Below are 15,581 nucleotides of genomic sequence, written 5' to 3' on the forward strand. Positions count from 1 at the left end.
TTTTTTTTTGTTTTACGTGTGTACACGCCTCCTATACAAGGACGGAGGAGAAAAAGTAAGACCCATCTCCTCTTCTAAACCTGAAGAGATGTCAACGTAGCTCATCCTTGAGGGTCTAGACTGTTACACTCAAATAAGAGATGCAACAACAGTCAGTGGGACCAGACAGTCTTCACAATAAGGAGGGGATATTACCTCTAGGAGATGGCAGTGTGTCATGCGTGTATGGTCGATCCGTAGGCTGGTCATGGCAACTTCCCAGTGATGGGGTGTGTCTGTATAGTCCCATGGACTAACTAATGCCGTCACCTCTCGTAGCTTGCTTGGATCTGTAAGTGTATCCCATGCAGATTGCCAGGAGGTCCGAACAACAGCTTTTATCACAGGGAAGTAATCTCTGTAGAGAAGAGGTCTGATTGCAGAATCAAGGGCAGCTGTTGCCCTTGCTGCCTCATCTGCACATTCATTTCCCTGCAGTCCAACATGAGCAGGCACCCACTAAAACTCTTGCCATGACGGCTCACGAGGAGGAGCTTTTCTAAAATTTCCCACACCAAGTGATGAAGAAATTAAATCCTAGAGCCGCTAGGAATAGTAAAACTAATTACATCGTAGGCAGGGATGATTGAGGACTTGATTTTGTGGGAGACACACATTTACATTTCTGTGAATGTACTGATTAGAGGCCTAATATATCTGTAAAGCTTGTCATATTCGTTGGTATGGCGAAACTAAATGAAAAGAAAAGAAACGCTTCCTTAAGCCGAGTCATTAATGTTGTCGATTTTATTTTTAATGCAAGAAAGAAGGAACCAAAGGCCAGGAGCCCGCAAACCGTTCCTTCCAAGAAAAAAAAATTCAAAAGAGAGCCAAATTCAAGATCGGTTCATTTCGAGATGCCTGGACACACTGTGTTTGAAAGACTGGAGGTCATAGGAAGTAGGAGATTCAGACAGAGGGAGACAGTTCCAGAGTTGACCTGTTGCATAAATGAAAGACTGGGAGTAACGGTTAACTCTTGCATTAGAGAGCTGGACAGAAAAGGGATGAGTGTTTGTTTCTAGAAGGGTGCTACGCGCCCGTCGTAGAGGTGGAGGAATGCAAGCAGACAGTTCAGAGGAGCAGTGACCATTGAAGTTGCGATAGAAAAGAGATAAAGATGCAACAGTGCGGCGAAGAGACAGAGGTTGAAGGAAGCCAGCAAGAGGAAGAGAGTTGATGAGACGAAATGCCTTTGACTCCACCCTATTGAGAAGAGCTGTATGTAGGGAGCCTTCCCACACAACAGAGTTGTACTCTGCACAGGGGCGAATAAAACCTGTGTATAAAGTCAACACCTGTGCAGAGGTAAAGAAGGTACGGAGTCGGCTTAGCATGCCTAATCTCTTGGAAGCAGATTTTATAAGAGATGTAATATGATCTTTCAAAGATAGGTCTAGAGTGAATGAAACCTCAGGCATGTTCAAGGATGATGCGGGATTGAGCTGGATATTGGACATGAGTGGGTACTTCTGTGGAAGATTTTGTCGGGTTGTTAGGTGTAAGAACCGAATTATGGTTCTACCCTATATTATGGTACTACCCAAACTACCTCATTATAATATTTTTCATGTCTTCGTTTATACCACTAGACGGTTCCCATAAGCGTACACCAAACGATGGTTGAGAAGGAAATAGAAACAAAATCCGTAGCCTTTTTCTATGTAACAGCAGACGCACATAAACCACCACCTGTCTTGGAATGTAGTGATCAGGAACTTAATTGTGTCGCTTCAATGACACCCCCTCCCATTTTTTTTTTTTATTCTGGCTATCTCTGGGAGACTTTACTCAGTTCAGAAGCCACTTTTCAAAGGGTGATGTTGCAGTATTAGTTTAAATTGTTACAGTTTATTCATATTAACTAGATGGAGATTTTTTTTGTCATTTTACAACTTATTTTCCGCAGCTCAGTAGCAGGATAATACAATACTATGGCTTTACATCCTTTCCATGGTACTCTTTCGTGACTAGCATCATATTCTGTTGTTAATCTATTCCTACAACTCGGGATTCAAAGTGAAGAGGTGGCCATTTCATGCCGAGTTAAAGTGAACAGGGATTAGTCACCTTGCACAGTGAGGTTGACGGTGTGTGTGATGGGCGGGGTGGTGGAGACCTGACAGAGATAGGAGCCCGCGTCGGTCTTCCTCACGTAGTGTATCTTCAGAATCCACTGCTGCCCTCCCGCTGGGTTGACCGACACGAACCTGGCGTCTGAGGTGTACGTGACGGACTTGGTGGTTAGGAGGCGAATGTCCCGCCCCCGCACCCACGACACCTGTATGAAGGAAAGGTTAATGGTGGTGAAGTGCTTAGCGTTACCGGCTGGCTGGAACCCGGCGTCTGGGGTGTAGCTGACGGACTTTGTGGTTAGGATGCAAATGTCCCTCCCCCACACCCACGATACCTGTATGAAATAAAGTACATGGTGGTAAGTTGCTTAGCGTTCTTGGCTGGCTCCAACCTTGTGTCTGGAGAGTAGGTGACGGACATGGTGGTCAGGAGGCGAATGTCCCGTCCCCTCACCCATGACACTTGTATGGAAGAAAGATTAATGGTGGTGGAGCACTTAGCGTTCTTGGCTGACTCCAACCTTGTGTCTGAGGTGTAGATGATTCTTTTTTTAGGCTTAACAGTCCGTTCCATTTGATCCAGCAGTCTTCAACATACAACACACTTTAACATGTTACCACTTCGGCATTAATACCCATGGTCCATACTGAATACATGCTAGAATTGTCTCATTCTGGACTGGTATATTGATATTAATGAGAGAAATTTTATAACACCGATGGGTCAGTATATTCTATTTTAGAATTCATTTAATCAAAATGCTCCATGTTCCTGATTGGGACTGAACGTGGGTCATTTCACACAATAGGGGACTTCCTAAACCACTGGACCACCACCTCCAGGGGTCAATTTTTATCGTACCAATGACACCTGTATGAAGGAAAGGTTAATGGTAGTCAGATGAGGCATTTTTCACACATGGTTGGCATGAATTGGGTATTTAAAATTTGTACTGTGGGTCTGGAATCGGTTATACAACACCTGTATGTTAAAGAGAGTTACTGGTGGTCCAGAGCTTAGGGTTTCAAGATTTAGGTCATTAATTTAATAGTTTCGAGTCTAATACAGGAGAGTAACAAGAAAGTAATTGTTGACTGTACGAGAGAGAGAGAGACAGACAGACAGACAGACAAACAGACAGACAGACAGACAGAGACAGAGACAGACAGACAGATAGACGGACAGAGACTGGGGGGGAGTCATCGTTCTGGAGTTGAGGTTTAAATGGCGAGTGAAAGGATGAGTGAATCACTGTGTTGGGTACTTTGATGTGTGTGTGTGTGTGTGTGTGTGTGTGTGTGTGTGTGTGTGTGCTGAATCTTTCCCAGTTCTACATTTATAAGGGTTAATAGGTTTAGGTTGATGACGATAATGAAGTAACTGCAGTTTTTAATTCTTGAGATTGTTTCGTCATAACAATTCCGATTATACATAAGTAAATGGGTTACTTCAATATGTTTTGTCTAAGAGAGAACGAGTTACAGTGCGCTGTTATCCCACAGAGCTCGGAGATGTCAGTTTGGTTAAATTCTTGTCCCCTCGTGACAATTTTTATTCATCTTTAGTGAGCCTTTACGAACTAGAGGAGTTAGATGAAGTAATAATATACTGCTGATGATACAGTATTGTTGAGTGAAGATGGATGGGAGTTGCAAGGTTTGGTGAATGAATTTGGGACAGTGTGTAGGAGGAGGAATCTGAAAGTTAATGTAAACAAAAGTAAAGTTATGGTGCTTGAGAGGAATGAAGTCACAGAGTGTGCAGTGAGGTTGGATGGTGAGGATATCTGAGTGCATTCAAGTACTTGGGTAGTGATGAATAAGGATGGAACTTTGGGGGATGAAGTGCGTGAAAGAGTACAGCAGGGAAGGAAGGTTGTTGGTTCACTGAAAGCAGTGATGAGAAATAGGGAGGTGAGTATGGAAGTTAAGAAGTCACTGCATGATAGTATTGTGATCCCTACCCTGACGTATGGAAGCGAGGCGTGGACCTTGCAAGAGGGGAACAAGTCAAGAGTGAGAGCAGTGGAAATGAGTTACTTGAGAGGAGCATGTGGAGCGACATGGAGGGACAGGTTGACGAATGAAGAAGTCAAGGAACGTTGTGGGGTGGATGTGGATGTGGTTGAGAAGATTAGGAGAAATATACTGAGGTGGTTTGGAAGGTATTAAGAATATATGGAGTGGAGGGGAAATTGTTGAGTGCTGTGAAGAGTATGTACGAGGGAGCTAGGGTTACGGTGCGAGTGGATGGTGAGCTGAGTGAGTTCACTGATCTCAATGTGGGACTGAAACAGGGTTGTGTGATGTCACCATGGCTGTTTAATATATACATGAATGGGGTTGTAAAGGAGGTGCAGGGTAGGGCAGTGAATGTGGGGGTGGCTCTAATGAATGAGGGTGAGATTTGGAAGCTTCCAGTGTTGCTGTTTGCTGATGATACAGTACTGTTGAGTGAAGATGAATGGGAGTTGCAAGGTTTGGTGAAAGAATTTGGGACAGTGTGTCGGAGGAGGAAGCTGAAAGTTAATGTAAACAAAAGTAAAGTTATGGTGTTTGAGAGGAATGAAGTCACAGAGTGTGCAGTGAGGTTGGATGGTGAGGATATGGAGAATGTGAGTACATTCAAGTACTTGGGTAGTGTGATGAGTAAGGATGGAACTTTGGGGGATGAAGTGTGTGAAAGGGTACAGCAGGGAAGGAAGGTTGTTGGTACACTGAAAGCAGTGATGAGAAATAGGGAGGTGAGTATGGAAGTTAAGAAGTCACTGCAGGATAGTATTGTGATCCCTACCCTGACGTATGGAAGTGAGGCATGGACCTTGCAAGAGGGGAACAAGTCAAGAGTGAGAGCAGTGGAAATGAGTTACTTGAGAGGAGCATGTGGAGTGACGTGGAGGGACAGGTTGACGAATGAAGAAGTGAAGGAATGCTGTGGGGTGGATGTGGATGTGGTTGAGAAGATTAAGAGAAATACACTGAGGTGGTTTGGACATGTGAATAGAATGGAGAATGAAAGAATGACTAAGAGGGTGTATGTAGGTGAGGTGGAGGGAGGGAGAGGGAGAGGTAGACCGAGGATGAGGTGGAGGGATGGAGTAAGAGGTATATGAGGGAGGGGGGGTGAGTTGAGGGGAGGGTAGTCAAATGGTGGGTGACAGAGCGACTTGGAGGCGTTTTGTCTGCGGCCACCCTTTGCGGGATTAGGGCGTCAGGCTATAGATAGATAGATAGATAGATAGTCAGTCCAAAATGACTTTCCTAAGTTACATAAGATCATCTGGTAGTAGAGATAATAAAATAAATAAATGACGTTCCCAGGGGCGTACCTAGAGATTTGGGGGCCTGGGGGGCTAGGTTCTTTGTGGGGCCCCCCTCCTGGAGGGGGGCCCCGCAAAGAACCTAGCCCTCCTTATTCTCAAAACTTATCTAATATCTCAGTCGGGATTGTCGGGATAATAAATATATATATTTTTAAATATTAATAACTAGCTTATAAATTTTTAAGGCTTTTGGGGCCCCCCTCAACTGGGGACCCGGGGGGCAGTTTCAAACAGCCCCCCTCAGGTACGCCACTGGATGTCACTCAGATTTTAAAAGTTTATGAGGAACACTTGCAGTAATCTCTCAGGTCCGAGGGTGTAATTTTTACTCAATTTCCGCCATCCAGTGAATTTTTTTTTTTAATCTTCAGTTTTTTGTCAGGTGAGTAAGATCTCATCATCATCATCATCATCATCATCACCGTCATCATCTTCATCCATTGCAAGTCCATTGCTGAGCAAAGGCCTCCCCAATTTTCTTCATGAATTCCTTTACTGACTCAGTCTGCTAGGTTTAGTCTGCAGGCTTCTGTATCACATCTCTCCACCTCCTGCCTGGCATTTTTAAACTACGCTTGCAGTCTCTTGGAGCCCAGTCAATTAGTCTCTTGCTCCATCGATTATCTCTACATTCTTGTTACATGACATGCCCATCTCCATTTCTTTTCTTTTATAACCTCTATATTGTCTTTGGCTTTAGTCTGCTGTCTCACCCAAGTTGATGTATTCCTGTCTCTCAGATATATTCCCAGCACTGATGTTTCCAAAGTTTTTTGAGCACGGATTAGTTTGTTCATCATCATCACTTTTGTCAGATTCCAGGTTTCACAACCGTACGTCATAGCTAGGATTATACAGTACATTTGTTATATATTTTTCGTTTCATACATACTGGCAACCTACTTTCCATGATGCTTTTATGTTTACCAAAAACTTTCCACCCAGTTGTAATATATATTTTTATTTCTTTTTCACGATTTTTCGGTAGTTTTAGTGTTTGCCCAAAGTAATTGTACAACTCAACGTCTTCAAGAGTGTCTGTCTTTTATTTTGATGACGCTCTTTAGTGTATTTGATTTAAACATTGAGAGATTTATTAATGATGTATACAACCTTTCCAGCTCAAATATGTTTCCTAAGATGCTGCATATAATTATGTAAAGATTTCAGGAATATTATGATAAATACATATCGCACTGATGGGACAAGTGTGGTAGGGAACTCTAATGCAGAAAGACTTAGAAACAATCACCATAAACCCAATCCCTGCAATGATGACTCTGCAAACTGTATTCTCGGAAATGCCAATTGATTTTTTATTTTCAGTTTACAAAAGGACCTGTAGAGAGAATGTGATATAATTGCGATAATGGACTGGCCTATTACGCACTTACTAACTGCCATTTGCTAACTTTCACATCCAAGTCAGGAAACAGCATTTCAAAAGCATAACTTGTTTAGTATATATAGTTTGCCTGTGTCCTGACAATGTAATTTATGTCTAGAGACTTTTCAAAATGAATGCATTGGATAGGACCGTACTATCGATATTTAACTTTTCTTACATCTTACAGCTCCCGTATTTTGAATAAAACGTTTAGAGACATCAAAATAAGTTTTATGTCACAGTGTTGGAGAGGGACACCATCATGCGGCACCACAGACATTACTGGGCTGCTACACTGCCTGGTTTTACAAACATTCTTCGACTCACTCAGTGTCGAGTGGACTGCAGGATGAGGGCAAATTTCAACATGCGGTTCACGTTTCGTATGAACTTTCTGCTTGCTGTTGCTGCAATATGTAACTGGAATCAATGAGATGGTATAATTTTAATATGATTCATTAATAATTTTGCTTTCTACTTCAATAATTGTACCACAAGATAATATTCAGTTTCGGGAGAACTTTCTCGTACTCATAGGTTCTCTAACAGTTCCTCGAATACATACCAATTTCCCAATTAATTTACCATATTTCCTTTGTTTAACTCTATACGAGATGCTCTTTATGCCAGAAATTCTTTTAACTCACCAATTAATTATTAACTCATGGCATCCGGCATATATTTCCGCCGACCCTTCTACCAGCCGGACATTTCAGAGAAAATCACCTTTTTTATAACCTTAATATCTCAGCCAATACTTAACCAAAAATAATAAAAATTTTGTGCCATACATAATACCCATCAATCCTTCGACTTCAAGCTAATGGCCTCAAATTGTGAAGTGAGTGTAGTCAGAAAGAGAGAGAGAGAGAGAGAGAGAGAGACGGGGGGGGGGGGAAACTGGGTAACTTTTATTTTTTGCCCATATCCATATGCATGGCTGAGGTGCGGTGGCACAACTAAGGCTTATACTAGCCCTCCACAATAAAAAAAACACTGACAAAAGACCACAGTCAACCACAAACACCATTTCCTTGTTGGTTTTTCAGAAGTGTGGCATGAGTGTGCTTGTGAGAGCAGTTACTATAGCAATGACCTTGAGGCAGGCTGGCTCAGCTCACCAACGCCCACATACGCCTTCTCACCTCACCACCATGCCTCCACCAGCGCCTTACACACACACACACACACACACACACACACAGACACACACATGGAGATATATGTTTGGTTTGAGTGGGAAATATTTTCCCCCAGAGTGGTTGCGCTTTTTATCTTTTAAAATTGTTGTCCTTCTTTAAAAACAGAGGAAAACCTGGAACGCATTAATGACTAATCCAAGCGGTTTTATAACCCAGAGCTTACATTCTCTTTAATAATTCTTTATTATTAATAAATTAAATGCTACTGCGTTTAACACTTGTGGACAACTATATTGAAAGTAAATGTATATACTTAGGAAATTTCCATTGACTTAACTGTGCCTGTGTGGTGAGTATGCAGTGCCTCACATGAGAAACGAATGAGGGTTTAATACATATTTACATAAATAAAGGGAATATTTGGCTTTAGTTTAATTAAAACTAAGATTAAATTAAGTTAGATTCACCTTGTATATATATCATGAAGTAATTTAAATGTATTTAGCCTTGTAATTAATTAATAGTTGGCATCCCTACAATCCTATAAGGGAGTAGAGACTCGCCATGTTCATGCATTCTGCTGCAAAAGTTGGTTCAAGTTGCATGCTGTAAAATACGCACCTAAGGACGCTTGGATGCCCAGGCAACCGACCGAAACATCAGGCTCATCGTCATCTGTTGTCCGACTCTTTCTAGCTAAGTAACCTTTATGATTTGGTCAAAGCTTGGGGAATTAGCTAGAAGATAGGAGAATAATCACTGGTGAGTTGAAATATCAATCACATTCATACTTCCTAAGAGACTTGTATGAATTTACTTGTCATATTAGACTAACACTCGTCAGATAAAGGACTGTATAAAAATTTCTGATATATTTTTGGTGCCCCTCAGAGTGAGGAAAACAGATGTGTGCATAAGCACTGAACGATTTTAAGGTTGCGTTTGTTGGGCATAGCCTACTCCCACGTTCTGTAGAAGTGGATGATGTGGAAATACGCATATACAGAGCTCCAGGTAGAAGGGCAAGTTCCTTTTCTGATGATGAGAGGCTAAATGCCGTATTAGATTGGAAGCATGACCACACTATCATTTTTCTGCGAGGAAATTATATTTATTAAGATGTGGAAGTTAATTAAATTGTTGAAAACATTCTAGCCGTGGTAGGAGCCATTGAAGGTTCATGTAAATCCTCTGTAACCATAACCCTTCTTGAGCCGAGAAACCTACCATATGATTCACCAGTTTGCCATGGTAAGTATAAATTAGTTACCAGGGCCGGAAATAGGAAGCTGCAGAGGATAAGGAAGGGGAAGAATTTTATCCACTTTAATGCAAAGGCTTTCCGAGCAACTCTAAACGCCGAAGGTATACATTGGAATCATCATGGAAGAGAAGTGGTTCTGCAGAAAATTATAAACTACTGTACACAGAGTTGAAGAAAGAACTGTTCTATGCTGTACAAGCTTTGGGTGGGCATATGTTATACTAAGATATTAATAGTTCTGAGCTCAGGGAAATATGGGTTATTTGGAAACTGAGTGTGGGAATAAAGATATAACCCTAGAGGTTTAACAACCCAGGAAGTAGGTTTAATACCATAAACCCAATCCTACGCTCCTCAAATTTAAAATAAACAGACAACTACTGAGCTGGGGTAAATTTATGGTTGAAATGAATGGCTAATCTGGTAAATTAGAAGTCAGTCAACATGTCTATTTCCTTGTTACAGAGATCCTCTAGTACTGGGGAACGAGAGCCATAAATGATTGCAGATAATCGTTAGATGAAACACCTCTGTCCAGGGAGATTTTAAATAGTCTCCTGAATATATTAAAGGACAGATGGACTAAGTATGAAGAAAGTTATGTAAATTTAGAAGCAGCCATAATAAAAGCTGATGATAAAATCTCCTAGAGTCGGAGACTACCAAATTTGAAGGTAAATTAGAGGAATATTTAACATTAGTGAAGTTATTAGAGTCAAAATTGGCCGAGACTGCCGCGGAAATACAAGTTGTGGAACAGCGGAGTAAAGCTGTACTACCACAAATTACGCTTCCGGAGTTTGATGGGGAGCGAAACTGGAAATCCTTTTGGGATCAGTTTAAATACTTAGTTCATGAGAGAACAGATCTCCCTAATTTGAGTAAACTAATATATCTGATAGGACAAGTCAAGGGGACTCCTTACAAGTTGATGAAGGAATTACCCGTGGAAGAAAACAATTATGAGGTGGCACTGATTATCCTTAGACAGAATTACGAAGACAGGGAGCAGGTCATCACCCAATTACTGAAGGCTCTAATTGAATTACCCATACCTAAACGTGATTTTGATTCCTTGCAAAATTTTCGGATTGAAATGAGTTGTAATTCAAAGGCTTTAGGAACTTTCGAAGATAAAGCAGCAGATTGGATGCTTTCTAGAATTGTGTCCTTAAAGCTTCTACCAAGAACCAAGGATGCCTTGTATGGTAGGAACCAAAAGAATAATTTCTCTTGTGAGGAGATTGAAGAAGACTTAATGCAACTTTAAACTGTACCTAAAGAAGAAATAGGTATTTTCCTTAGCTCTTTAAAATCTGAGGGTAAAATATAAAAGACAAGAAATAGACAAGCTGAAGAAAATAAGGAGGTAAAACTTTTCATGGTAAAGGACAGGAAGTTTTGTGCAATATGTGGTGAGCAACATTCCAGTACATCTTGTCAACATTATCCTGATTATGCTTTTAGAGGAGTAAAGCTTCAGGAATTGGGATGTTGTATAATCTGCATGAATTCCGTGGACTGCGGAATGTAAAAGGGATCATCATCATAGTGCTTTATGCCCAAGGATGAAAAATGAGGTTCCTAAAACTGCACGTGTCAATATGACAATTGCTAAGGAGAATACGCCAGAAGTAATGCCAACTGCAGTTCCAATACCAGATGTGAAGGTAATGAATGAAAACAGAAACCTATTAGTATGTACTCTTCTTGTTGCTGTTGTTGTTGAAAGATTCCCTGCACATATAGTGCAGGCCGGGCCATACATTAGCCCGGTCAGTGGTGTATGGGCTGATTAATAAACATTAAGTGGGGAGAACAGGAATTGGGGATTGCCCAGCACACATGTCCTGTCTCCTGACTGGCTTTGTGGTGTGTGTACTCTTCTTGATGATGATGCTCAGAAAACCTTCATTTCTGCAGACATAGTGAAGAAATTAAAGTTACCTACTATTGGCAAAGTAAATCTAGCCATTATAGGAATGTAAACTACTAAAGAAGTTCAGTCCTTTGATTTAGTTAGACCTGTAATACAACCAGGCAGATATAAATGCCATATAACAGCAGCTGTACTGGATAATATGGAGACAAGTATATATATAAAAGGACTGAAGGAAACTTCTGATCATCTACAAAGCTCAGGGATAAAGTTGGCAAAACGGAATGTAGAATCAGATACTGTGGGTCCTATAAAAATGATAATTGGTTCTGATTACTGTGGAAGATTCCTACATAGGACTTTCAAGAAGAATTAGGTACAGTTGTTCAAGAGTCCGGGAGGTAACCTTATTATGGGTCAGTTGCCTTGTCCAAAACATGTTAAAGGAGAGGCCAAACTAGTAGACTCAGTCTTTGTTACCCCCACACAGTCTTTGATGGTAGCTAGAATAGATGTAGAACTAGAACCTACTCAGATAAATGACTTGCTGGGTGAAAAAATTGAACCTGTACACAAATTGTAGGACTTAGATAGTGAGGGAATAAACTCTGAGGAACCAATCCCTGAAGATAATATAACTTTGGATTTGTATAACCGGTCTGTGGAATTTAGGGATGGACAGTATTGGGTAGGATTACCATGGAAACTAAACCATTCGGAGTTACCAACAAATTACCAAGCAACTAAGGGTCAGCTAAATTCTCTTCTAAGAAAATTGAGAGATAAACCAGAGCATCAAACCATATATGATAATTTTATAGAGATTCAATTGAAGAATAAATTTATTGAAGAGGTAGAATTCCCTGTTTACCACAGAGAAGTACATTATTTACTACATCATCCTATAAGCAAGGATTCTGTAATTACTCCTATAAGGATAGTTTTCAACTGTAGTAGTAAAGCATCCAAAGGATCAGCTGGTTTGAAAGATTGCCTATACTCTGGACCTACACTAACACAGAAATTATGGAATGTGTTAATATGATTTAGAGAAAAACCTTATGCTTATTGCAGACATTAGTAAGGGTTTTCTCAGAACAGGACTGAGAGATGAGGATAGTAGGTTTACAAAATTCCTCTGGCTTCAAGACCCTTAAGGTGAGGATAGTCCACTGAAATCTGTTTCCGATCGGTGCTCTTTGGCTCTTGTGCTAGTCCTTTCCTACTTTGCAACACTTTAAAGCATCATTTTGGAAAAGCCAAATGCCCAGAAATAGGGCAGGCTTTTTACATGGATAATTTGCAAGGTGTTGTTGATACTGAGGCTGAAGCATTGAAGGCTTATGAAGTAGCCAATTCCGAATGTGGGAAGGCAAATTTGCCGTTACAGAGCTGGAATACAAATTCACCGTTCTTGAGGAATAAAACACAAGAGGACTATCCAAATAATGACATTACCAAAACTCAAAATGTGTTGGGTCTTAACTGGGATACAAGAGCTGATGAAGTAAGTTTGAAACCAATTAAGTTCTCTGATGTCATTCTCACCAAGAGGTCCTTGTTAAGTCAGGTCTCCATGTTATTTGACCCATTAGGTTTGGTCAGTCCTATAGTTATTAGGGGCAAATGTTTAGTGCAGGAGGCTTGGCGAGAAAAGTTAGACTGGGACACTGAATTGGATGAGACATATGTGGAACAATGGGAACAGATTAGAAAGGAGTTTGAAACCACATCAAGCATATGTATTCCCAGGAAAATAAACAGTAATGAGAAGTCACACTTACACATATTTTGTGATGCTTCTCAAAGGGCATATGGAGCAGTAGCTTATTGCGCAGCAGGAGAGGATAGTAAGATTATTACGTCCAAAGCCAAAGCCGTGCCAATAAAAGGAAGAACCCTACTTCAAATGGAATTGGCTTCCATAGAAGTGGGAACTAAATTGGCTAGGTATATAACCACTACTTTTTATACTCAGTTTGAGGATATCTGTATATGGACTGACAGTGAGATTTGTCTTTACTGGATAGGGAAGGAAGACAGTAAAATTCCTTTCGTCTGCAATAGAGTGAAGACTATTAAAGGATGTCTTCCAAATTTAAATTTATGCATGTATCCTTCAAACAAAACCCAGCTGATCTGCTTTCGAGAGGTTCGACTGTATAGAGACTGATCAAAGACAACTTGTGGTTTAAAGGTCCTAAATGGTTGCTCGCTAAAGATTGGCCTGAGCAGAAACAGTATAGTATTGCCAAGGAAGCTGTAGTAAACTTGGATCCTGTAGTACCTGAGCCAGAAGTAAATGACATTAGCAGATTCTCATCAGTAAGACAACTTATTAACACTACTAAATTAGTTGTTAAATTTCTGAATAATAAAGTCAGGTTTCAGAAGTTTAATCCCATGGAATATTGGCTGAAAAGGATACAAAGGAATTATTACGGAGAGATATATGACCTTTTGGGCAAAGACACTGGGACCAAGAATAACATGATAAGAGATTTAGGCTCGTCCTTAGACGGAAAGGGTCTGATTAGATGCCGAGGCGGAATAATAAAGGCTGATTTTCCTCTCCAAACTAGACATCCCGTATTATTACTCAAAGGCAATAATTTTGTACAATTAAATATTAAGGAAGCCCATGATCTGACTCTTCATGGAGGTGTGCCGCAGACTTTGGCCCGAATCCGGGAAAGGTATTGGATCCCTAAGGGTAAACAGGTCATAAATAAATATCTCAAAGGTTGCATTACATGTAGGAGATATGAAAAACGACCATATGACTATCTAGGACCACCTGCCTTACCAAGGGATAGGGTAAATGTAAGTCGGCCCCTCAAAGTAACTGAAGTTGATTACACAGGGGCTATAACTGTTACGGGTGAAGGAACTCCCCATAAGGTGTATCCATGCCTGCTTACTTGCACGTACACAAGGGCAGTCCACCTAGAAATGGCAAAAGATATAAGTTCAGAGACATTCCTGAACGTATTTAGATTTGCAGCTAGGTCTTGTCCCAATAAATTAATATGCGACAACGGAACCAATTTTGTTGGAGCAGCACCTCTACTTTTAAGTATAATGAATGACCCAAAGGTTAAGTCGGAGCTGGGAATCCGAAATTGTACCTGACAGTTCATAGCTCCAAGAGCACCATGGCAAAATGGATTTACCGGACGAATGATTGGTACTGTGAAGAACAGCCTTACGAAAACCTTACACAGAACTAAGATCACCAGAGAGGAGTTGAGACAAGCGATAACTGAAATATAATTGAGGCTAGGATTAATGATAGCTTTTTAACCTATCTAGATGACACTAGCATTTTGATTGAAGCATTAACACCGGCTCATATGTTATATGACAGAAAGCTCCATCCGGTGCCTTGTGTGGATATCGGAGGAAGTAGATGATCCTGCCATAAAAAATAATGAATTAGGACAACGTCTGCAGGAGGGTTATCAACGTCTGAAAAAAGTATTGGACACCTGGGATAGACATTGGAGCAAAGAATATCTTTTGAGCCTAAGAGAAAGATTTTATGGGACTCAGGCTGCCAGGAACAAGTCTGTTATAAACATAGGAGATCTAGTCTTAGTAAAAACAAAACACCCAAGATCCCAGTGGCCATTAGCTAAAGTGATCACACTCCCAGATTCAAAGGGGGTACTGAGACTTGTAAAAATAAAATGTAGGGGACACACTAATATAAAAACTACTGATAAACTGGTACCCCTTGAGTTAACGGCTACGCTGTACACAGTAGATGGTGGAGAGCAATTGGGTCAAGATGCACAACCTAGAAGGGCCGCAGCACAGGGTTCTCGAGACCTATGGAGAGAACTCCTGGCTAAGGGTCACATTACATGATACAGTGTATCATTTTACGCCTGGCCCCAAAACTGTGGGAAATATTTTCCCCCAGAATGGTTGTGCTCTTTATCTTTTAAAATAGTTGTCCCTGTTTAAATACAGAGGAAAAGCTAAAGAGCGTTAATGACTAATTCAAGTGCTTCATAATCCAGAGATTATGTTCTCTTTAATATTTCTTATCATTAATAAATTAATGTTACTGCGTTTAACCTTTGTGGACAACTATATTATGAATACATGTCAACACTTCGGAAACTGCCATTGACTTAACTGTGCTTGTGTGGTGAGTATGCAGTGCCTCACATGAGAAACGAATGAAGGTTTATACATATTTACATAAATAAAGGGAATATTTGGCTTTAGTTTAATTAAAACTAAGATTAAATTAAGTTAGATTCACCTTGTATATATATCATGAAGTAATTTAACTGTATTTAGCCTTGTAATTAATTAATAGTTGGCATCCCTACAATCCTATGAGGGAGTAGAGACTCGTCATGTTCATGCATTCTGCTGCAAAAGTTGGTTCAAGTTGCATGCTGTAAAATACGCACCTAAGGACGCTTGGATGCCCAGGCAACCGACCGAAACATCAGGCT

The 15,581-nt window shown here is 40.6% G+C and overlaps 1 protein-coding gene across 1 annotated transcript in view; it reads right to left on the bottom strand.

Moving 5' to 3' along the window:
• LOC145416060 (hemicentin-1-like) overlaps nucleotides 1-15,581 on the bottom strand; it is a 66,854-nt gene that overhangs the window by 5,573 nt on the left and 45,700 nt on the right. The window contains exon 3 of the mRNA XM_080285157.1: nucleotides 2,110-2,320. Coding sequence (XP_080141283.1) covers nucleotides 2,110-2,320 — 211 coding nt within the window. The remainder of the gene's footprint in view (nucleotides 1-2,109; nucleotides 2,321-15,581) is intronic.

This window comes from Coenobita brevimanus, chromosome 104 (genome assembly GCF_032717465.1).
Source record: "Coenobita brevimanus isolate Jiangsu-jjx chromosome 104, ASM3271746v2, whole genome shotgun sequence".
In the NCBI taxonomy this organism is placed as follows: domain Eukaryota; kingdom Metazoa; phylum Arthropoda; class Malacostraca; order Decapoda; family Coenobitidae; genus Coenobita; species Coenobita brevimanus.